The sequence below is a fragment of the Opisthocomus hoazin genome, chromosome Z (assembly GCF_030867145.1).
Source record: "Opisthocomus hoazin isolate bOpiHoa1 chromosome Z, bOpiHoa1.hap1, whole genome shotgun sequence".
Taxonomy (NCBI): Eukaryota; Metazoa; Chordata; class Aves; order Opisthocomiformes; family Opisthocomidae; genus Opisthocomus; species Opisthocomus hoazin.
The window spans coordinates 70,564,478-70,589,083 of NC_134454.1; the positions used below are offsets into that span (position 1 = coordinate 70,564,478).

The window sequence follows — 24,606 nt, forward strand, 5'->3', positions numbered from 1 at the left end:
GCAGCAGCAGTAGAACTGAGTGCTGGAGCTGCTGTGGGAAGGAGGAGAGACTTCCCAGAGTAACTGAGACAGTCGAATCTCTGATACACAGTCTGCATTCTGGGAAGTCCCAGTGACTCCTGTCTACATACAGCCAGCAGAACAGTAGTAGGGGAGGTGAGAGAGGTGGTAGCCTCTGGAAAGCGTGTTTATGCCTTTCAGGAGGTTTTGCTCCAGAGGACAACTTCAGTGAACACCTGTCACGTTTATAATGGGTATGAAGGCACCTGAGGAAAAATAATAATGGGAAAAGGGTTCATGCTTGGTAATAGCTGGTACCAGCCGTACCAGCAAAACAGTGTCCCCCTCACCTTCAGTCAGAAGCAGAAATTCATTTCCGTGAGCAGTTTGTGAAATCTGGGGGCTGTCTTTGGTCGTGAAAATACTATTTTAGCAGAGCTGTCGGTAGCTTCCTAATAGGAAGGAAAATATTGATGATATGCAAAGCACTGAAATGTTTGTTTTAGCTCATTGTACCGTGCTTGATGGGGGAGTACAGTGTAAGGTTTTCCCTCTGAGTTGGTATTGTGTGAGGCTGGAGTCACGATCAGCGTATTTAATTTCTTCTGCAGTTGAGAACACCATTAGACTTTTCTTGGAAAGGAACAGGACTCAACTTGCCAGGTCCTCTCTACCTCTCACTCCTGTAATTTCCGATGGTGGAAGCAGCGCTACGTAACTGTTGCTCTGTGGTTTGTATTTCCAGACCCTAACTGATTTGAGCGGGGCGGGAAGGGTCTCTTACTTTTTTTCAAATTTACCTGCTTGTGGCTTTTCCCGTATACCTCCTTTTTGTATGCTAAAGTAGACTAAACAGTCCAGATGAAAAATGCAGCTTTATATAAAACATTTTTTGGTCCCTTCTTAGTACGTTTATATTGCTACTTGGCCAAAGCCCATTGAATTATTTCCAATAGCCCAAAGACTGCCTAAAAACTGCTGTCCATGTGTTTCTTTTCATCGTTGTTTGAATGGTCTTTTTTCAATTCCGTGGACCTTGTTCACTTCTGACATTTCATTAAACTGTTAGAGGAAGTTGAGATTAGTCAGGTCATTTCAAATCAACACAGCAAAGTCATTCAGCTGCAGTTTGAGGGGAGGAGGAATGCCTACGCGTTGAGTTCCAGGCTAGATACTAAATGCCACACCAAACAGTGACATTGTCCCCACTGCCCAGCTGGCTTCATCTCTTCGAGCAAAAGGAGATTGTATTACGAAATTACCAAAGGGCATTCGAATTACAAGCCGGGTGGGGGGGTGGGGGTGGGCTGTTTTGCATTGAAGCTGGTTTTTTATTTATGTCCCCAGTGTGTAGCTAGTTTTTTGCATACAGATATGTGGTAGGAGCCTGGGTCGCGATACCGAGTTCGCGTGAGCAAGCTCGGGACATCCCTTCGCCTTCCAGCGTCAGAGTTCCAGGGCTGTGGGCTGGTACGGGGTGGCAGAGGCAGCGGAGATGGTTCCCGCTGGTGCTGTGTGCTGGCTGAGCGGGTCTGGGCTTCGGGAGGGCTCGTGTTCACTCGGCACCTCCTCTCCTGTAGAAGCGAAGCACTCCTTTCTAAAGGGAGCCTGAATCTCACCTGTCCGGTCTGCAGTCCTTCGGCTTGAGAGGGAGGGTTTGCATAACTAAAGTCCTCCTCTGTTATGGAAATACAGCTGCTATTTAGGGTGCAGCCAGATTAACAACAATGGGCAAAAAAGGTCACATCCTTCCTCCGTGAAAGTTAACATGAGCAGTTTACTCTTGCCCGGGAAACTGCCGCCTTCTTCCCGAAACTAGGTTTATTCAGCCCTTGAAATCGCTTCACATTTCTTCATGGTGCCACCAACTCCCTAGCTATTTGTACAGTGGTGGTTCAGGTAGAAGTGTTCTCCCGTCTGTCCTCTTGGTACATTGTACTCCAAAGGAGTGAGGAGTTAGGGGCAGCCTCTGGTAGCCAAACTCCAGCTAGTTTCTTCTCTGAATAATTAGTTGGGATATCGAAGGCGTAATAAAATTTGCTGTTCTTAATGCTGGGGGGGTTGGATTTTTTTGAACTAACTGAAGTGTGGCCTGAAACAATACTGGTCTGTGAAAACAGTGAGTTGTGACTGCATACGCTGTTTCTGCTGCTACTCCAACAGAAGAAAAACAAGTTTAGTTAAAGAAAAACAGCAGATGACAGTATTTGCACTCTGAGGGCACTTGTTTATACTACAGACAGCACTTACTTCTGCAGGCAGCCATCATAGCAGTTGCAATAAACGATGGGCTAGAGCTCCTCCAGAAATAAACTCTTACCTAAAGGTGCACGATTTTTCTTTCCTTTCCTGTCTGTTTTCATAGATAACTCGAGTGGCCCAGTCAGCCCCTTTCAGACAGGTTTGTTCACCTGATTTGCACCTTAGTAATAAATTGCCATTTAGTGGCATCAGAGGAGCATGTACGTGACCACAGGCTCCCACGCCTTCCCATGGAGCTTACGAGGCTGTCCCAGTTCTTTCCACAGTGAAATCTGCCCTCAATCCCCATCCACACTGGAATGTCTATACTTACCTCCGAGACCAAACTGCAAGTAAACTTCAACCATTGGGTAAACTTGTTAAAAACCTGGCTTCTATGGTTTTATTGTGAGGGCACCACACTGTTTTCTTTAGCACATGACTAAGTCTTTTACCTTCATCCCATGTGTTTATAGAGGGAAAATCAGGCCATTGGATGGCAGAATGTTTTAACATTGCATATGCTTCCCAGCGCACCCTGACTAAAGAGGGTTTCTTAAAAATTAATCTCATAAAACGATCTTGTGTGTTGAATCAGAGATAGAAACACATCAACCCCACTTTATCCAGTGCATGAAGTGTCTGGAAAAAAATCACTGAAAGCTAAGATCCATAAGAAAGACAACTAGAAAAAGAGAAGCTTTAAAAGTCACCAAAATGCACATAAACAGAATTTTCTGGCAAGGGCAGTCTAGACCTCTGGCTTACTTGGGATGGCTGCCATCAATAGGAATCTTTCCCTTTGCTTTCAATGGGCACTAATTCAGGCCTCGGATAAATTGCTCTTGAAAAGATTTTGGCAGCTAGGTGAAGATTCCATCAGAAACAGCGGGACTCGGCTTTCCATGCAAGAAGCTGGGTGTACTTCAGCAGCTGCTATTCAGGTGCAGTCGGACCTGCATCACAGTTTACATGCTGTATTGTTAAGTGTCACCTACCAGATTTACCTTTAAAAAAACTCACGGAAAACATGAGTACCAAAGTAAAATACAGAATATAAGTGGGAAGCACAATATGATTTTTTAATTTTTTTTTTTTGTGCAGTGATAACTTATACAGAAAAAAACAGAGTGTCTTTGATGTACTTCAGCTGGCTATTTCATCCTAGGGTGGATCTTGCTTTTGTTGGGCAAAAATTTACGAGCACTCTGGGATTTGTGTGTAGTTGCATTGTTGCTCCCCTACGTCCTTGTTGTTTGCCTGTTAGTTATTTGTCAGCAGCGTTTCTCTGTGGAGTATTTTATAGCACTTTAACCACACGGAAAGTATGCACCAGGCTGAACCCGCTAAATTTGGTGAATAATCCGTTGTGTAGATGCTGTCATGTATTTCTGGGGAAGGAAAAAACACTAAGGGCACTCTGTCCTGTTCAAAAACACTTGTAAGGAATGGTCCCCGAGCTTTAAAAGATCCTCCCTTTTCTAAGTGCTGTGTGAATTTCCATGCAGTTCACTACCTTCATTACGGGCTAGAGCCACAAACCTCAAGCCAGCAGACAGCTGGAGAGGAGCTGTGAACTTTTTTGACCACATTTATTTTAAAATGTGAAGCCAAAATATATAGAAAGTCAGAGAAGACTCCGAACTCAGTTTTCTGCCGTGTGCTTCTCTATCAGCCCCACCACTTGTGTATTGTACCGCACTGCTTTTTAGAGCAACTAATCCAGTTTTGCTTAACCTAACTACGAACTGTCCCTGTTCTGGCACTCCCAATGGCAATTCTTCTTCAGCAGATGAATAAATAGTTGTGTAGCCCACTGGGCATCTCTGCAGAGGAGCCACTGACTTGTGCAACACATGTAGAAAGAATCTCTTTTGGGGATTTGGGGATCTAGAGGCCTAAGCACTCACATCCTGGTGCTGACCTGTTTAGAGAGGGCACCGCTTCATATGCCTGGCACACGGATAGTGTGCATCTGTCTGCTGTTGCTTGAACCCCTGAAGTACGCATTGCACACTTTTGTCATGGAGTTTGCCTGTGCGGGGCTGTCATCAGCTGCGTCACACAACCACCTTGATACCCAGACCACCACGAGGATGAGTGTGTGACTGCAGTCAACTTGACAGTTGTGGTTCTAGCTCTGAGGAGTTCACTCTCATAGTACCTGTTAGCCCTGATGGCCTGAGTGAGTTCAAGAGGTGTGTTTCCCACTGGCAGTAAAGGGGAGGGAGCAGCTGCCGATGGGCTGCTGTAATACAGATACACACAGCCGCAGCTGCTCCAGGCTTTGTCCAGTTGCCGGGCGCTCACACCTGAGAGGGGTGTCCGCTAGCTGGCAAATGCATCATCGCTGCTGAACTTTGTATAACTCTGCAGGCTGCTTTCCTGTTCTTCAGGAACTTTCAAAGGTGATAAAATGGTTGGTGCCTTACTGAGCACACCAAAGCTGTAGAGGAAATAATAGGAAATGAATAGAAAAATGGCATGCATGTGCAGTTCCACCCAGAAACCTACAGGTGCCGAGACAGAGGAAAGCATTGTGTCATTGTTTCCGTCTTCTTACCACTCACAAGAGTATTAGTAAGATGCTCCCAAGCTCCACCAAGGTCTCACTTCAGCCAGCTACCCAAAAGCAGTCAGCCAGATATCCCAAAGCACTATGTAATCCCGCAGAGCCAGGTTAGAACTATGAAGTTGTAAGTGAATGACCTCAGCGCAGGAGAGCTGAATTTCTTCAGAAAACTGTGCAAGTGGGGCAGTCAGACACGCAAATCCATCACCCACTGTGCTTGTGTAGCTGATGCAAAAGCCTGTGCTGTCTCTTAACGCTGCCTATTGGACTATAAACCTTACGAGACAAACGGAGTATGTTACTTACAAAGCTGTTGGCAATATGATATGAAAAGTCATTCTCCTTAATAAATTATTTCTATGCTTTTAAATGTTTGGGTCCTTGACAATAATGTATTTCTGTTTGCTAATATCAAATGAATCCCTCCTGAAGGAGATAGATTCTGTTGCCTGGCCCTCCTCACAACTCCGAAGGCCAACATAACATTAAATAAACGGAAACAACCTGAACTTTGTAGGCTTTTTTTTGCTGTGAAACAACTATTATAGAAATGGCATTTAAGAGAGTGTCTTTTTTTGCCTTCAAGAGTTTTGGAGTAGTCCTCCTTTTTCAGTTTCAAGATGACCACATAGTTCCAGTAATTTCTGATCTCCCTGCCAGTTTATTATTAGTGCAACTGGCTACAAACCAGCTGACTGATGTCAGTCTCATAATAAAGAATGACAAAGCTAGACAAGGGTCCCATGAGAAGCAGAAAGAGGAGGATCGAACACAACTGTAAATGTGTGCAAGAGACTACAAGGTCTCTGGCAAAAGTTTTACTGCTTTTTATAGCACTGCTTATTCAACAGGTTTTCTTTCTTTTCCTTTCCTGGGTGTGAGCATGTTGCATTGTTCTTTGTTTGGTTGTTTGGTTGTTTGGTGTTTTTTAATATGTCATGTAATGGAGTACATGAATATTCTTATTTAATTTGAGTGCATAACTCTTCATGTAATATGACTCATGAATATATCCCACAAGGTAGAGCATCCCTAATTATTTGCTGTGTTGCCAACTGCAGTCTTATGTTTGCATCTTGCAGTTATATAAATGAAGTGTAATTGTGAAGAAAAGCCATGTTTTCCAAGGCTGCAGTGGCAATCTTTCCAGCTATTGAGTGCACAAGAATGTGGCTGCACACACCCAGAGATCTCCAGACATCAGTAAAGCTTGTGGATCCTGTCAGCTGCAGAACCAGAAACTAAGTTAGTGTGAAAGCCACCCATGTTCACTAGCTCCATTCTCGACTTAGGCTTGTCTGATTCTGCAAATAAATTTTTAAGAGTGGTGTTGTAGAAACATCAGTGCAAAAAAATGGACAATTTCAAGAGTCTATCTGGATTATTTGAGACAGGACTAAAACAGATTATAATCTGGTTCTCCTGGACTTCTTAGCACTAGGTTAAAGAAGATGCCAGATTTAGTTTGCCTTTATTACTGTGTCTAATTTTTACTGCCCTGCCATTCAGGATAGATTATTGGGGGGAGAGTTATATCCCCAAGAATAAGATTTGTGGAAACTGTCATTGCTAAAAAATGAATTGCCATCTAGCCAGCAAGAATGCTGTAGAGAAGGAAATCCTGTAGGAAATGCTGTATGGCATTATTCACCTCAGTCTGAGCAGCAGGGACATGGCATGTCACTCTTCTTACAGCCAAGAAAAGCTGTTGCATCTTCCATGCTTACATCTAAAGTCCATTCAAGGATCAAGTTTTACTTACCTGACCTGTCTCTGGGATCCAGTAGAACACACTCTGCAAATCAGTACAACATCGCCACAAAAGACATCTGGACTTCTGCATTCAAAAAAAGTGTTTTGAAGAAAATTTGAGTCTCAGCAACTGCTTTAATCTCATTTTCCATTGCCTGAACTGTATCTTTACTGTCATCTGTGCTACTCTGCTGGTGATAAAAAGTTTCCATCCTTCAGGCGATATGAATATGTAAAGCATTCCAGCAGATTCAAATACCATCTTGCCTCAGTGCAAATCTACAAAGGTGGTTTTCCAGCACACATTAGGCAACACCTAACATTTGAAAAATTCACTCTGTTTCAACAGACAGGTAATGTGCTCTGGGAAAAATTCAAACTTAACTCTTTCAAGTCAGACTATGAATTCAATTAAATTGCCTTTAGGATACACTTTCTTATTTCCAGATTTCCACGTGGTATGAAACAGTCACCTTTACAGAGGGCAAAAGTTTTACTAGGAAGGCACACTAAGCCTCATGATGTCTTTTGTTCAAGGAATCCATCAATGCATTAAAAGGAAAGTAAAAAAAAAAAAAAAAAGAGGCTTCTGCTATTCTTTCTTCATATTTATGATGGCATCTAATGACTAGAGAAGGTCCCAAATTTTTGATTTCAGTCTGGTTTCCTACTTTTTGCAGTTTCAACAGCTTTGGCTATGATCATTTCAGTCCAAGCACAATGCTGCTAATTCTTTATTATGACCCTTTTCTCTAGTTCATTTTTAAGCTGCAGGGAATGTCTACATAGACAGGTCAAGATTTCCCAAAGGCTGAAATGCCTCTCTTTAGCAGTAAGACCCAGGACAGAAAAAAGAGCAGAACTGGGAGAAATCACCATGGAATATTACTCCAGGGCTTGTGGAGTAGGCAAGTTAACTTGCTCCGTGGCATCAGTGAATCCCTTCATGACTGTGTGGATAAGGCCAGTACTTACCATTCTCTCCACTTTACCTTCCTTGTCACCTCTCACCGTGGTTTCCTTTGTCTCTAAGAGCCCGTCAAACACAGAGTGCAAACAGGATCCACAGGAAAGGTCATGCAGCATTAAGACATTATGCTGTTGCATTGGGTACTGAAAGAAAGAGAAAACACATAATGTTCCCTTCCATCTTCCTGTTGTCTTTCCTTAACTTAGAGTCCAGCTTCCCAGAGCTAAATGTTAATCCAACTGAAAATTGTAACCAGCTGGAAAGGCAAAGAAATGTATAAGGTAAGTGCCCATCTTTATAGATGGTCAGCAGGTCAGAGATGAATTAGACGCTGCCATCTGTAAGAGAATACTGATGACTACAAGAAACTGGGACATTTGTTTTACATCTGTTTGTAACGACAGAAGCTCCAGCAGCACAGTGGTCGCCTAACTGAATTGGGGCAGTGGTTCAATACTGACTCAGAGGGAAGTGTGCCAGCAGCAGCACTGAATGTGCATTACATATAATACAGCAGGAAATTTGGACAGCAACTTGCTATAACACTGTTTTGGAAATCCATGAGTCACTGTGTTTCTGGAATCTGAACCTTTCTCAGCATGTTTTTGTGCTAGATACCCTGTCATGTCGTTGGAGAAAGCCTGAAGGACCAATGCTGAGTTGGTTTACCCAGGATCTTCATGTTGGAATATTCTAATCCATCTCTGTCATCTTTCTTCCTGTTTCCAGAAAAACAGAATGCAATCCACTATTTTCTTCCATTGTGAAATTTTATTTAAAACACATTTGTAGTTGCACTAATATCCTTTATTAGAGCAACCCACTGAGCCTTTCACCTCAGCTGTTGCGCTCACTGACTCCTCTGATGCTTTCAGATGAGGCTCCCCCACTTCCTACCACTACGCATACAGTAGACCTTCACCGTTCTATTTCAAAATGTTCCTTGCGAGACTAGACACTAACAACACTGATACAATCACATATGCGCTCTGCAGTAGCTAAGCGGATGCCTCTGCATTTCCTTTGCTTCCTTTCTCCTCCGGCTGACAGCTGTCTTTGTCTCCAGAGCTGCACCGCTGTCTCTGCAGGCTTGGGATCCAGGCACCACTCTGAACTGATGGAAGAAGGTCCCTCCCTCCAACAAATGTGCATGATTTGCGTAATTTGTCTACAACACCTTGGCTTTTTTTCTACTTCTTACACTAAAATCTAGCACTGAACTGAATTACAATCGAAACAGTTCTATTTAATCTGAGAAATACAGGTATACACACATGCAGACACAAACACACTCTTTTTAATAAGACATTTAAATACAGGTGTATTCCAAATTATCAAAGTGCAAGAAAAATTAACAACATGGTTGTGCTAGAAGCAGGCTGCAGAGGAAAAGGAAGCTTCCCATCTTTCAAACAATTACATGTGTTAGATTGAACGTTTGAGCAAACAAGTCTTGGCAAAGATGAGTAAGATTGAAGAAATGCACTTCAGAAGGGTCAGGGCTGAAGACCGACAGCTCTGTGACAGTGTCCATCCTGAGCTGGGTTCTCAAAGTCTTTGATGCCTAACAGGCTTTCCAGATATTGGCACTTAGGCGTATTCACAATGTCTGTAACCCAACTCTGCAGGCATCTACAGTTGTCCCTGGAGTCACAAGAGTGCTCAGAGCCTACCTCAGAGGTGAGAGCAAGGGACATGCAGAAATCTGGGGTTCTCCAGCCTTTGTCACCTGCTGATCCTGGTGGAGCAGGAAGAGCCGGAGAGCGCCTAGCTGTCCCTTGAAACAGAGCCAGCAAGCAGACAGGTTGTGTCCTGCCCACGTCCGGCAGTAAAAGCACTCAGCCGGGAGGTTTGAGATTTGGGAAGCCAAGTTACACCTTCTTTTCCACAACACAAGTGGAGCAGATTTACAACAGAAGCTGCAGTCTCTCAGAGATCTTCCTAATCACCAGCCTTACAGAACCATTTCTCTCGGTTGTCTTTAAATGTGCCAAAGCCAAGCAGGTACTTTACTGTATAGAATTGATGTCTGGTTTTTAAAGAGGTCTGGATGGTTTTTTTGCATTTTATAAAACTAGTTTATTTTTTTTAAACAAGGATAGTACAAACGACTGGATAGAAAACAAACCATACTGTGGACATACGTAGCAGATGTAATATTAAAATTGCATCACACACATGTCCCTTTTTAACAGGGTCTAACATGTTTTATAGACCTGCATTTATCTGCCTGTACCGTGTCCCCTCCCACTTCTGCTTTTAGCTTTCCTCTTAGCTTTTATTCTAGGAACAGAGAAATACTGTGGTGAAATGCCACTCAGAATTTCCATGTCACCTATAGTGATTCACAGTTACAACTTTTTTTAAGACTACAGATAACTGGGCAATGAAAATCATGTTCAGTCCCCGGTAGCTCTGCCAGCCTGCCATGGCTGCTGCAATAGAAGTTAATTTATCGCACACTTCATGGGCTCTTAAGCAAAATAAAGATCAGGTTCATGATAAATCACTGCAGCACATACCCTCTGCCAACTGGTGAGTCTGGGATGGGATACTCCCCATTTGCCTATTTTTAGCAATTGCATGGCCTTTTTATGACTCTTAATTGCTGTAGTCATATAAAGTTCGTACGCAGTGAGCAGGTTTCCCCTATTGATTTGTGCAAGGGTTCTGTGAGGGGACTGCTCTGCTCTTGTGTGTCTCCAGAAAACCAGTGCTGCACAAGATAGCTGTCACACTGGATGTTTATAGTCGCGTGGACCTGCATCATCTGTGTGTGTTCTGTAAAATGCTGCTCGTAGGAGGAGCTGTCCCAGCTGCTTATTGCTGATGTTGATTGACGGGTACATTAATGGATCTTACCTGAAATAATTTGGGTGTGCATCTGAAAGCTAGCAGCTGCGCTCATCTTAAGTGTTGCTGAACAAAAACGCCTGTCTGAGCCTGATAACAGATTATTATTTGTGAATTTAGTAATAATAATAGCTGTAGAGATGGGAACAAACTAAATCTGTGCCCTGAGTCCATACCTGTGACAGTAGTATCTGAGCCCCTTGTCATTTCTGTGATGTGTGTCTTCACAGTACCTGCCTGCAGTAAAGCAGCGCTGTCTTCCCCACCTGGCAGAAGGGAGCGAACAAGGCACGCAGTGTACGTTAGCTCATGGCTTGTGTTCCGAGTCAAGCCCAAGCTCCTTGAAAGCCCACGCCACCTGTTTGTTGACTCACACTCTGACGCAAGCCTATGTGTGCACCAGGAAGGGAATCTCAACAGCACTGCAATGCCTTTTGTGCCTGAAAACTAACCCCTCCCTCCCAGGCACCATCACTTAACCCTATGGCATTGCACATTCAAGTCCTCACTCCTCTGACATGGCTAAAAAAACACGGACCTAGCTGGAGGGACGTAAGCAATTCAACCAAGGCTCCCTGGAAATCTGGGGGAGTGCTCATACCTTAACAGCTACGCACTTCTTCCTCACTTCTGGTTAATACAAAGCACAGCAAAGACCAGCATTATGTTATCCACTAGCCTCATACTGGGAGGGTGATAATTTGGGGACATCATCCCAAGTTTTCTTCTTTTTTTTCATAGCATGCGTAGGTATGAATTTCTTCAGTTTGTTTGTGTTCTCCTCTGAATGCTTTCAAAGGCTGGAAAGTTAAAATAACGTGGAGTGGTTTTAGTGCAGTGCACCACACATTGTTTCTATCATGTGAGAATTGCTTAACTGCGGTACACTTCAGCAGCACAATTTATTACAAACCTTGGAAGTCATTTCAGGAGCCCAAGGACCTCCTGGACCTTGGACCAAGTTTCAGCAAACTGCTCAGCTGTGCAGTCGCTAGGCAGATGTCTGCAAACATGTGTTCTTGCACATTTATCTGCTAATGCAAACGTCCCAGTGCAAGCATTAACACTCGAGAGCATTATGCGGATTTCAAACAATCCCTGGAAGAATTGGGTCCCATAAATGTTATTCTGACAGACATAATCCTTCTCCTCTCCTTTGCCAAGTGCTTGCTCTGACTACAGGAGCCAGAGCGCATCAAGCGATACTCCTGACGGCTTCCACTGTTTCTGATGCTCCAGACACTACAACATCCCTGCCCAGTGCTGACTTCACCCTTATTTCTATTGTTATTATTCTGGTTGGGAAAGAAGCAGCAATGTGGAAAGGAAAGATAAAACAGGAGATAAGAGGATGTTTTTATGCTTTGATCTGCACAGATGACTCACACGGGACAGGTTTATTCCTTGTCTTTCTCGGGATTAGTGCCTCAAGGAGAACCACAGCAAAATTAAGGCTCTTTTTGCTGCTGTAGAAAATAATACTTTCTTTCTTTCGCCCTGCTCTGTGAGGTCTTTGAGGCAATGGCTGTGAGTGCGTACAGCACATAGCACAATTGGCTCCAATCTTACTGGGGCCTCTCAGTATTAGTGTAATAAAAGTAAATACCAAGTGGTCAGGGCTTAATTATAATCTGGACATTCCGTGCTCTGGCAATCGATTACAGGAGCCGTTTACTTGTACCTTAAGGCGCTGAATCTACTGTTGGCATGAGGGTGAATCCATGGAAAGGGACAAGACAGCAAAGTGAAATCCCACGTTTCCTGCTCAGCGTGTAGAACGCAAACTAAGAGGAAGTGATTTCAGTAACTGAACGCTCCATATGTTGGAGAAGCTCCAGCTATGGCTTTTTGTGTTCAACTCTGATGACCGTTTCCAGGAGTCAGATGCTATTTTATAGAAGATCGAGAGTCAAAAGCTTTCATTAGATAATGATCGTATTAAGACCCAAATCCTCACATTCTTTGAAGAAAAATTCTAAATAATTAATGTTGCAATTATCTGTTGATTTATTCCCCTCCACCCCTGATTTTGATTTGAGAAGGAACTGACCCCGATCATGCTCTGTGAAGAATAATTCAGAGATGCAAGAAAATAAAAGTGCTCCACAATCAATACTGAAGTGGGTTTCTTTCTGCCTTACTGGATTCTGCCAGCTTAAGGGTTTTGGTGACATTTTGCCTATTGTTATTTCACTTTCAAAGTCCCTTCATAATTTATTTTTGTAGTTGCAATTATTTATGTGCTAGTCTATTGTAACTGCATTATATCAGTGCAGGGAGATGTGTCCAAGGTTGAATTTTATCCAATATATTTATAATGTCTTAAGTAAACAACAACAACAAAGTGTGGTGAACTTGTGAATAAATTCCTTTGGATCTGTGGCACTGGAAAAAAAAAAAATCACAAGTTTATGGACCTCAAACAAAAGAAATACTGCAATAGTAACAGCCTAATACTGTTACTAAAAATGTTGCAAAAGACCCCCTACAGACATATTTCCATAGCCATTCTCGTTATATTAGCTTGGCCTTGGCTTCAGAGTGTATTTTTGGTTGAATATGACTTATAAGTATTACCGTAACGTCCGGAGGCTCAACTCACTGTGTTAGGAAATGTACATGGTAGGGGACCGTTGCTGTTCTGAAAGGCTTTGCAACATAAACGAGCAGGACGTGTGGAACTGAAGGGGCAGCAGGCAGGAGGTTCATCCACCTGGCAGGAGTGTAAGAATTGGGCCAGGGAAAAAAACCCGGATCTACTTCTCGCCAGGTGTCCCTGCTTCTGTCTGCTCCCATGATGTGCTTCTAGTGGTACTTCTACCAGTACCCAAGCCACCCTGGAATGGTATAGGACTGGGAGCTGCTGCCTCGCCATGGTTTCTGTGCCAACTGCTGCCTGTTCAAAGCACGGAGTGTCAGTGGTGGGACCGCTGCTGCCAAGCAGGGGCAAGCAGCAGGAGCAGGCACCATAGCTGCTGTACTCTGGATGCACAGCTTGGATCAGCCAGCGAAGCACATGGGGGTGTACCTGGAAGAGGTGCAATGACACATATTTTCCTTCAAGCTTACCTTCTTCTATCTGTTGGAAGTGGATAGATGGATATCCAAACATGGAACCAGGCACAGGAGGCTGAGCTACTGCTCCAGGTATGCAATGGGTCAAAACTGGGCACCTGTGATATCATGGGCAAGTTCTTCACTGCGCAACTGTGAAGTCCATCTCTTGAGAGTCCTACTGCTGCCAGAGGTACCTCTGTTTTGCTAGGTGGTTTGACTGGAAAACATGACCTCGAAGGGAAGAGGAGAGAAGGGAAATCGGAAGCCAGAGGACACAAATCCTGCAGCCCCTAAATCACTCCAACTTGCAATAATCATAAGACTTTTCAAATAAAAGTTTCACTCAACCATGAACATTTTGTGAGTGCCCTTGAGACATTCTTTCAGAGTCTATTATTGCTTCAGAGCAATATCTGTAATTGAAACAAATAATAAAATCCAATAAAGAACAAACAGGGACAGTTTTTTAGCCTTAAGGCCAACTGGTAGAGCACAGCTGATAGCCACACAGCTGCATTTTCTTCCTGTCAAACAGCATGGCTGCATGCAGAATTGCCATGGGGAATGCTCCCTGGCCTCTGCTAGGTCATTCTGAACAACATATGAATACTATGGACAATCGCGTTTCAGTACGTGTTTCGTGTATGCTGGCCCCGCTTCAGAACTTGTCTAGATGTAGCCTGATGTGTTTGTTCTAGAATATACTATATGATCTTCTGAGGCTGTATGATACGTGCTATGAAATATATATAAACAAAGCTACATACTTGGGTTTTAATGCATTTTCATTAATAACATGGACATGAGTATTAAATTTCTGTTATTATGCTGTCTGGTGATGCCTGTTTGATTCTTTATTTCTGTGGCTAATATTTAGAAATATCTTGTATTTTCTTCTAGAACAGGTCTCATCACTCTTGTGGAAATGCTCTTGTAACTTTGCCCTAAAACTGGGGGAGCAGAACCCTGCATGGATCTGAACTTGCCAAGTAATGACGGAGTGGAGTGCCGTAGGTGACAATCTCCAGTCAGCCTGGCAGCAGGACCTTTCTGGTGAACAGACAACACAGTTCAAGAGAGATGTGCAGGTGAAGTACCCAAACAAGTCTCAACTGTATTTAAAGGGAAAATAATCAAAGGAGACAACACAGGAAACTCCTCATGCTTTGTTTATCAGAAATATAGATGTTCTTTATTGCTCACTGCTCCCTTATTACAAACAAAACAAACATGAGACATAGGAGCAAAAGGAAGAAAACAACTGAATGGCCAGACCAAACAAAAGAAGAGATATGAGGCTAAGATATTTTGATGGTATCTAAATTCTGCTTCCTGAAACATTCTGTGCAAGGAACGTCAACTGACTTCAAAGGTCCAGGTCTCAACACTACCTGCAGGAGCCTGTGTCATTTTGCAAGGGGCAAATCCTGTGCCCTGGACAAATGAAGTAAGAGAAATTCAGGAGGGCCATCTTCGCAGACTTTCTTCCTTGGTTCTCTTCTGTGAGTCTTACTGCATGAGTGGGGTTTTGGCAGACAAACTCTAAATAACCACACAAAAGTATTGCAGAGTCTGAACCTTGCAGAACATTACAAACAAGTCTGAACTACTTAATCTCTGCTATTATTACTAATGTGTTTTGCAGTGTTACGCTATGGCCTTTGACTGGCTTTGGACATACAAAGACCGGACTCAGATCAAGTCCATCCAGCCCAACACCGCACAACAGTGCCCAGCAGCAGATGCTTAGGGGCAGTTTAAGAAAAAGGCCCAGTGGAATGACCCTTCCCCAGCAGACCTTTCTAAACATGGGGAATCAGCAGTTCTGGTATTTCTTAAACTAGCAGGATCCACTATTTAACAGTGGACCCATCGTCCACGAATTTACCTACCTGCCTTTTGTAATTTTGCGCCCCACAGCAACCTGAGAGAATGAATTCCACAATATTCTCATGTGAAGAAGGAGTCCTGTTGTCCAACACCTCACATAGTTTCTCGCTAGTTCTCATCTGACACAAACTAGTGAATACTTGTTGCACATTTAACCTTCTCCACACGTTTCATGATTCTATGGATCTGTACTTTATAAAGCCTTTTCCTCTCCCACCATTCCCTTTACATGTTGAAAAATCCTGTTCTACTTCTGTTCCTCCTGCATTGAAGCTGCTGTATACAACCTCTAAAAATCCTTTCTGCCTTCCTTTGAGCTTTCTCTGCTTCTACTTATCCATTTTGATGTGGGATTGCCGGCAATCAGGAATGTGTCATAATGATACTTGAGGGATTGCTCTCGATGTCTTTCCTAACAGCATTCTCAGTGCTCTGGTCAGCGCGGTGATCTCTCCACTGAGCACCCAGAGGATGGCTTCCCAGAACTATCCCCCGTGACCCTCTCATCCCTGTCCTCAGTGGTAACAGCTCATTCGGAGCTATTGACTCCCACCCCAGATCAAGCTACGGAGAAACAAGCCTGGGAAAGTCCCGTCATTTACTAAAACTGCTGATCTATATGAATGTTAATTGCAATTAAGAGTCCTGTTGGGTCGGTACTAATTAATTATCATACAAGTACCACGACAGACTGATGATAAACTTCCTGAGAGCTTAATCCTAGTACACACAAAACTTTTAAGGAGGATGGGCAAAACACAGATCACGATTTCTAGAAGAACTGGAAGAAAACAAAGACATGAACATGGCTTCAACTTGGTCTTGGCGTTCTCTGCTGCTCAATGCTCTCAATTAAAAAAACAAAATGATACAATTTAAAAAAAAAACAAACAAACAACTAAATAACCATACCAAATGAGAACAGATGAGAGGGGAAGATATTTAGGAGAGTCTAAATTCTAGAGAGTAACATTAGACTCTTTTAAAACATAAATTTAATTAAGGGGTAAAATATAACTTACGAGCTTTGTCTGTTGCCTTCATTTTACTCTGGTCCTGGTTCAAAAATGTGCTTTCGCATAGACCCTGCTAAGCATGTGAGTGGATCTCACTTGGCACCACCAGGTCACTACAGTGGTGAAGAGTGGTGGACATCTAAGCACCTTGCTGTGAGGGACAGATACCAAGCAAAGCCTAGACAGGAAAAATGCCACAAAGTCAGAAGATACTACAAAACGCTCACAGTACCAGGCTAAAATGAAATTTAAAAGCTCTGATATTTGTGTTATGTACTTAAAAAACCCGCAAGCGTGTAAACTGATGCTGAACGTGATCTCTGTTTGTGTTTATAATCGACCATCCTCCCCTCGTCGGGAACATACTGCTCCACACGCTCTCTGGTCAAGCACCATCAGTTTGCCATTTCTGCTACCCTGGGCTTTGCTGCTACCATAGTCTCTCACTTGTTAAAGGTGCATAAGCATGCAGGCTGGTTTTTTTTTCTTCGCTCTCTCTCTTCAGTTCTACACCAAAACATCCTTTTTGCATGGAATAATAACGTATCTTAAGATGCGGTACTTGTACTAACACATCCATGGAGTAATGTAGGGTTTTGCTAATCTCAGTAGTAATTCAGGCTGAAAGTGCTTGGCTTGGCGTGCTTCCATGGTTAATGCTTGCCCGCATACGAAGGCCCAGAGAAGCTGCCTCAGAGCCCAGAGTGGTGAGGTGCTAACCTGATCCCTCCGACGGCGCCCAGCTGGGGTTTCCAAGACATAGCAAGCCTGGTGGTGGGAACAGGGTTGCAACAGCCAGCCTCACATCCCTTGTGCAATGGAAAGTCTGGAGAGGAACCGGGTGACTGCTTGCTTTCTTGATCTCTGGCAGAAGATTGCAGAGATGCCTCTTCCCCGCAGGCAAGCTACATCTCAAGGGCAAAGCAGAGATGTAGAAACTGCAAGACAATAAAGTGTGATTAATTCCTCTTGTTGGTGAATGCTGCAGCCCAATTTCCAGGTGTTTTTAAGTGTAATCACTATCTTGCTTACATTCTTCTGGGAAGAGATCCATTCAAATTAGCGCAACCTCTTCGGTCTCTAATTGACTGCGTAGGGGTGTGGATCAGGAGAGCTGTTTGCTGCTTGGCCTGAACAAGATAAATGCTTTTGGGTTGAAGACAGCAATTACAGCAATTGTGCGTGGAATTGTTTGCATTGTGTGTCTTCTGGTTTTTCTAAGCATCTTGCAGTTTTGGGGATGTTATCTACTCCTGATTTAAGACCTTGTGAACAATCCCCCGCTTTGCGAGGAGCAGAGCAGATTGCGCGCTTTGCTCTCAGCAGCAGTTCTCACAAAGATAAGCCTGTTTTTTGTTGGTTCCAGGCTGTGCTCCAATTTGTTCCATTACTTTCTGCATTTCAAGACGGCTCTGGAGTTTCTGCCTCAACCAGACCCTGCCAGAATACCTGCACGGGAAAATGTGTTCTGTGAATTACACTACGCTTACTGAAACCAAGGGTAGTTCTGATCTCCCAAATGGCCCGTTTTGTGTTGTCACTGGGATGCTGCTTCGGCGTTGAGGCGAAACTGGGAACTTCTGCATAGGCTGCCATGCAGCGCTTCTGTGCGCATTCTGCGAGGAACTGCTTTACGTACCTCTTCAGGCAGCACGTTTGAGTTGAAGATACACCGCATTTAGCGAGGCACTTCCACCTCGAGAACTTGTTTCCCTTGCTGATTTGCCAAACCTGTCATTTGGCCTGTGGGATATATCACAAAGTGAAGCTGTTTACGGAGTCGGAGGGTGGAACGCATGAGGAATCGCATGAAAAGCTCATGCCTGGCGCTGCGAGTGTGGGAAGCGCCGCTCGTCCCACCTGCAGCTGCCTAGAATGAAGCAGAGATGTGCTCCGCCGCCCCAGCACCAAGTCTGGGCCCAGCAGCACTGACACCACCGGTGAACGACGTCACCCGTTCTGTGGCAGAATAAAATCGTGGTTGTGCAGAAAGCATTTTCCTCGTGCTGGTCACGGATTCTTTCCCAATAAAAGCTTTTAACAAGGAAAAAGATTGTTTTGGTTTGGGCTGAAACTCAACTTCTCAGCTCTTTTGCAATTTTCCAACCCTCTTCCAGAAGTGGAAACAGCTTTTTCCTCGTTAAAAACCAAAAATAAATACCGAAAAGAGCGCCCCGGTGCTCGCAGCGGAGGACCCCCCCCCCGCCCCCTCGGTGCTGCGGGGCCGCCATCGCCTCAGGCGGGCGGGCGCAGGCCGGGGCGCTGCCTCACGGCCGAGGGGCGCGGGCGTGTCCCCCTGAGGGCGCTGGGCTCGCGCCGCGGGGCGAGAGGCGGGGCGCCCTGGGGGCGGGACGCAGCGCCATTGGTCGGGGCCGGCCCTGCCGCCGAGGCGCGGCCGCCGGCTGGGGCGTCGCGGCGGCGGGCAGGGGCGGGCGGAGGCGCCGCCGCCAGTCCGCCCTCCGCTGCCTCCCCTCCCCGCCGCCCGCCCGCCTTAAAGGCCCGGTGGGCGCCGCTGCGCCGGCAGTAGCGCAGTGCGGGTCGCGGCGGCGGTCGCGGCGGTGCTGGGATCGCGGAGGGGGGCGGGCGCCATTGCTTGCAGCGCCTCGCCGCCGCTGAGCCCCTCCCCGCCGCCTCCGCTCCGCTCCCGCCCCTCGCTCGGGCCGGGGCTGTCACCGCCGCCGCGCCTGAGGCCGGGCGCCCGGCGCTGCCAGCATGTTTGACAGGACGCGGCTGCCCTTCGTGGCGCTGGACGTGGTCTGCGTGGTGCTGGGTAGGTCGGCGGGGGGGGGGGGGGGGGGGCGAGGGAAGCCCCGCTCCGCTCCGCTCCGCTCCGTCCCCGCACGGCACCGGGCTAATCGCATGCTTGCCTCCCCCCCTTCCCCGCGGCGCCAGGCACCACCCCGGAGCGGGTCTGCTCCCCGGCCGTGCCTGCCCGCCGCCCCTTCGCCCCCCTCCCTGCCCGCCTTCCCCTCGCCTCCCGGGGCCGCGGGCTGGGAAGGGGGGAGAGCCCCGGGGTGGGGGGAGCCGCTCGGCCGCTGACATCTGGAGCTCCCTCTTCTCTCCGCTGCCCTCCCTCGTCCTGCCCTCGCCTCTTCTGTCGCCTGTAGACGGGTCGTGGCCGGTGCTGGGGAGGTGGGCGCCCGCAGCCCGGGATGCGCCGGTTACCCCGGGCGGAGGCCCCGCGGTGGGAGGGGAGGGGAGGGGGTTCGCCTCGGGGCGGGCGGTCGCCGTGGGACTCGGCTGGTGCGGCGGGTCGGGGCCGGCGGGCTGGCGTAGCGGAGGGCGGGCGGCGGGGGCAGCGCTTGGGTGGTGAATGTGGGCCCTGACCCGGGTCCGGCGGGCCGCGTTCGGCCGTACCGGTCCGGCCCCTCGGGTCCCCTTGGCCGGAGAGGTCGCTGGCAGCGAGCGGCGCTTTGTCCCGCCGGGCGCCTCGGGTGGCCGCGGTACCGGTAGCGAGGCGGTGTCGGAGGGCGGCGTCGCGGTGGGTGATGCCCCGCCGGGATGAGCGCCGTGCCGGAGCGCGGATGCGGGGCTGGCGGCGGACCCGCGTGGTCCCGCCGGAGCAGCCGTCGCTCCGGTCAGAAGCTTTGCGGAGCTGTGCTGTAGCGAGGCTTAACCTTCCGTGCTGTGCTTAGGGCCGGTAAAGCGGTTTTGTCTGTCCTGATAATTGTCGTTACGAAACCTTTATCGTCGGGCAGAAGTTTGCGCTGTGCATGGGCTTTGGTCGGTTTGGAGCATACGTTCGTATCCTGAGTAATCCGCAGTCCTCAAGGAAGACAAAATACATTAAAACGGAGGCGTATAGCTTGGGGAGTTATCCAGCTAAAAGAACGAGAGTTTCCCTCTGCTTCTGCCCCAGGTTACTGTCGGGGGGGTAGATTCTCAGCCTTGCCCTGCAGCGTGATCCCAGTTTACACAGCCTCCCCTGCCTCCGTGCAGCGTTTGGATCGCTGCTGCCCTAATCTGATGCCTCGGTGCGCTGGAGGGCTGGCAGGCTTTCAATTTTCCCTTGGGCTTGTTTACTTCCTACTAGGTAGGGGGGAAATGCAGGCAGTGGGTAACGTGAAGTCTCTCGACACGTGCAGCTTTAAACACAATGAGTTACAGGTTTCAGTGACGCCCTAGCTGGGACAAAACTATGAGTGTGCGAGTTAGATGCTGGATATAGGACCAAATGCTCTTCGTCTTCTCCCAGGCTGCCATGTGGTTGAGACAGGCCTGTAGAAGGAGAACGTAGGTCTTAAGCCTGTGTGTCTGAAGGAAGCTCTGTTTTTATTTTTTTACTGTGAGAAGAATAGTTCCTGTTGATTGTGGGCTTTTGTTCTCGCTTTTTCCCTGCTCTTCCCCCTGACGTGTGCTTTGATATCTGCTCAGATGACTGAGGCAACTGCCCAGATAAATTGACTTGCAGGTATTGATAACGTGATACCTAGTGTTTCCGCTAAAGGGGCCATGAAGCCTCCAAGAGAAGACTTCCTTAACTGTGTCATACTGAAAGTTTGAAACTGTGTAGCCCAGCTTCAGTTGAGGACTGAACTCTGCATCTTGGTGTGGCAGCCTGTTCTACCACAAAAAGGGCTTCCAGTAGCATACTCCTGATCCCCAAGTTAGTCTTGCTGTCACTTGATAGATGGCTTGTGTTTTTTTCCTCCCTCTCCTGCCCACACCTTCCCCATATTAAGTGAAGAAGGGAAAGAAAAATTGATTTCATTGTCTCAGCAATGTTGAACAGAAAAAACCCGAAGGATATCATTCAGGTTCAGGTGACCTGACTTGTCTGTAAGGTCACCGCAGTGGAAGTGGATGGCTGTGACTGTGTATGTCTGTGACTTGCTCGCTGCTGTTTTAGTCAAACCGTTCTTGGTGCGGGTTCAACTCTCCCAACACAAGTCTTTCCACAAGGAAAGGAATGGAGGAAAGAGCTTTACTGCGATTTTTGGTGATTTAAATGTGTTTATTGAAAGGTCTGACAAGTGCATGAGACGGATCAGAGGTAAGAGACTAAGGAGGGTCAAGACATCTTCCCCTTTATGTGGCATTAAGCTATTAGACCAGTTTGGTTGCCTGAGACTTAAGTCTAAGGTTGCTCTTAACTGGTCTTAAGGAAGCTGCCTCCCTCATCCACCTTTCTACCCACTAAGGGAGAGAGAATTCAGGGAAAGCAGGCTTTGGTGCCCTGAGAAAATAAGTAAAAAATTGCTTTCTCTTATCAGGATGATAATTCTTTCCTTCTGAATGATACTACTGTTTCAGCACTAAACTAGTTTCATACTCTGTAATCTAAAAAAAAGAAAAAGCTTAAGATTTCTGCAGTATCTGTCCTTAAACAGTGCGACGAGGCAGTATCTGCATTCTGTGAGGGCGTGCGGATCTGCAGTGCTGGGTGTGTGCAGGCTGCCTCTGTTCGTGTGCAGCTCTGCAGTGCTGCAGGCAACAGCTCCCATACTCTGTGCCGTCCAGTCGCAGTGGGCAGCATCTGTCACTGGAAAGCATGAATAGCCTGGGCTGCAGAGCCTCCTTCACCTGCCTGCTTTTGTTATGTGTGCCTGCTTTTTTTTCTGACGGAGATTTTGTATGGCACGGCACAGATGTATAAATGGAATGGCATTTCTGGACAGTAGTGAAACCATTTTTCACTGATACTGAGACTCTGTTCTTACAGTTTGTTACACTTTCAATTTGTCATGCAAAAAAATAACTGCTTATTAGAATAACTTGATTAGTTAGCTTGTGACTGATTTCTTCATTAGGCACGATACATATGCTCTGTGCCACTCTTATGGGTCAGTTGCTTGACTGCAAGTCAGGCTTCTGCAGGAAGGCAGGTAAACAACACTTAAAAGAACAAAGTTGGTAGACCTATGGTAATATTCCTGTTATCAGTGGAAGATCTACTAAATACATTTACTTTTAGACCAGATTCTCCCTAAGACCAAGTCAGATTAGCATAAGTTCTGCAGAGGTGACTGGAGCAACAAGGAAAATGTTCTCTGGACTCCACGACAACTCACGTCTGGTCCATGCTTACTGCTGTTCTCGCCCAACTTGAGTGCAGGGATGCAATACGACAGAACTGTGTTTCTTCAGTCCTGTGCCTGACTATACAATCACTGACAAGCTATTGTAAGTAATTAGGGAGTGCGCTTGTCAGTATGTGGTTGCTGGTGTAATGCAAGAATGTGTACAACCTAAGATTAGAAAAATTGGTGTCTTCTAAAGAACTTCGCCATTCGCTGTGCTTATCAACTCTTCTGCAATATGTTGCCAATAGTAAAGAGTTACTTAGATAAATTTAAAATTGCTGTAGAATCTAGTTATGTTTAGTGTATGTGTAGGGTGGTTTGCTTCCCCCCCCCCCCCCCCCTTGGTGTCCTACCCTGTGCTGGTTCAGGAAGCTGACTGAAAACTTCCCTGTGGCCCAGCTGTCCTCTAGCAGTGGGGCTGTCTGCTACTTGGTTATTGAGGCACACTGGGCTGCAAGCAGTACCCGTGCAAAAAAGGAGCTTGGTAGGTGGCTGGTGGTGGGGAAGGTGAGACTGTGGCAGTCTTATTTATCTTTTTTGTCCTGAAACTACTGAGTAAGGGAGGGAGAAGTTCTAGTCTTCCAAATGGAAGAACATGTGAACGAAACGCAGAAACACTAAATGCTTACAAGATTTTGCTGGAATGTTGTGTGATATGGGGCAGTATGCTGAACAGCAGATGCATGTGTATGGGACAGGTGAGTTTGCTTTTGCAGTATGTGACCTGGGAGAGTGCGATGGCGGGACCACTCTGCACACCCTGTACAGTGTTTTTGCTTTAGGTGTCGTTCTTCCCTTTTGGGAGTGTTTACTCTTGCCGTCACTGGAGGTAGCCTTCTCTGTGATGATTCTAGTATTGCTGTTCAGTCAAGGAAAGCCTCTTTCTCTGTGGGTGAGCACTTCCTAATTGCCCTAGTTCAAATAAAACCTCCTCCTGCATTACTTGTGACTCACTGACATATGTGTCAGCATCCTTATTTTCCGTGTCATGTGGATGCTATATCTCTTTTCTAGCTCATGAATACATTGTTAAGCTGTAACAGGTTCACATGAAAGAGCAGCTTGTCTTCAAATGACACTGTCCACCAGGTACCACAAGGTGACACTCATTAAGTTGACTCTCAGTTCATTGGAAACATGGTTGTCACTTAGGGAACATCTTCCCTCTCCTACTGTGCTTTCACAAACACATGAGACAGAATACTCTGGTTGTGACATTGTCCCTTGTTACTGTTCTTGGCAACAGTCACTTTTTATTTTCCCCCACATGAAGAAAGATGCTCTACCCAGAGACTCAGATCTCTGTCTTGCTAGGAAGCCTAGCAAAGAGCTTCAGGTTAGAACTCAGCTAGCTGAAGAATGTTATTCAAAGTCAGCTCTCGGGTTCTTGCTCTGCCAGGTATTGCTATTGAAATGTATCTCATACTGTGGCTAACCCCTGCCTCAAAGATAAGTTCTTGCACTTATTTTTTTACAGCAATGGGTAAATTCTAATTCACCTGCCAGTGCCTTGCCAAGAGCCAGGTCTTGAGCTTGGCACTATACTCTTTCTGCTTGGTAGAATAGAGGAAGGTGCTTGTCAGCAGTGAGGTTCCTTACCAGCTGCTTGAGTCCTGGTGGCTTTTTAACCCTGAACAGACAGAAGGGCTCTTGCAGCATGCTTATGTGAAGGTGGTGACCTTTGCCTGAGGGAATGGGAGAGAAGGGGCTTCTGACATAATTTCCTGTGGAAAATAAAGTACCACACTACAGCTGAATAATAAAATAGCTCATCTCTTATAGCTGAAGAGGTCCTGCCTCACCTTTCTAGCTGCTTGGGTGCTTGTTGAGCCCATGCTGAGCTGATTCAGTACGCTGACCTGGTTTTAAGAGTTGGATGGCATGAACTCATAATGATAAAAAGCAGCTTGGTTTGAAGCCCGCACAGTCACGGCGGTGATGGGAGGGGAAGTAAAGAATTGACTGCATGGTCATCCGCTGCTGCATGGTTTTTATGTAGGAGCACTGTTGCACTAACCAGATTCTGATGACAGGGTAAAGCTGAGATAGTCCTCTGTCTGTGACTGTGCTGGAGCCATGGAAGCAGGTAGCATGAAGAGGTGAGCTAATGCTGGAAGGTACCTAATGATGAGAGATAACCTGAGCTTTTTAGCTTCCCAAGTGACTTGGATTTATCCCTGACAACTGAGAATGCTCTTTCCAGAATTACCCTAGGAGAATTAAAACAAACTT

At 46.2% G+C, this 24,606-nt stretch overlaps 1 protein-coding gene across 3 annotated transcripts in view; it reads left to right on the forward strand.

Moving 5' to 3' along the window:
- Positions 1–18,820: 18,820 nt before the first annotated feature.
- The window catches only part of PLPP1 (phospholipid phosphatase 1), a 69,760-nt gene continuing 63,974 nt past the window's right edge, over positions 18,821–24,606 (forward strand). The window contains exon 1 of one of the 3 annotated variants that reach the window (XM_075447346.1): positions 18,821–19,121. In XM_075447346.1, coding sequence (XP_075303461.1) covers positions 19,064–19,121 — 58 coding nt within the window. In that variant the 5' untranslated portion in view covers positions 18,821–19,063. The remainder of the gene's footprint in view (positions 19,122–24,606) is intronic. The other 2 variants (XM_075447348.1, XM_075447347.1) reach the window with 2 other exon arrangements.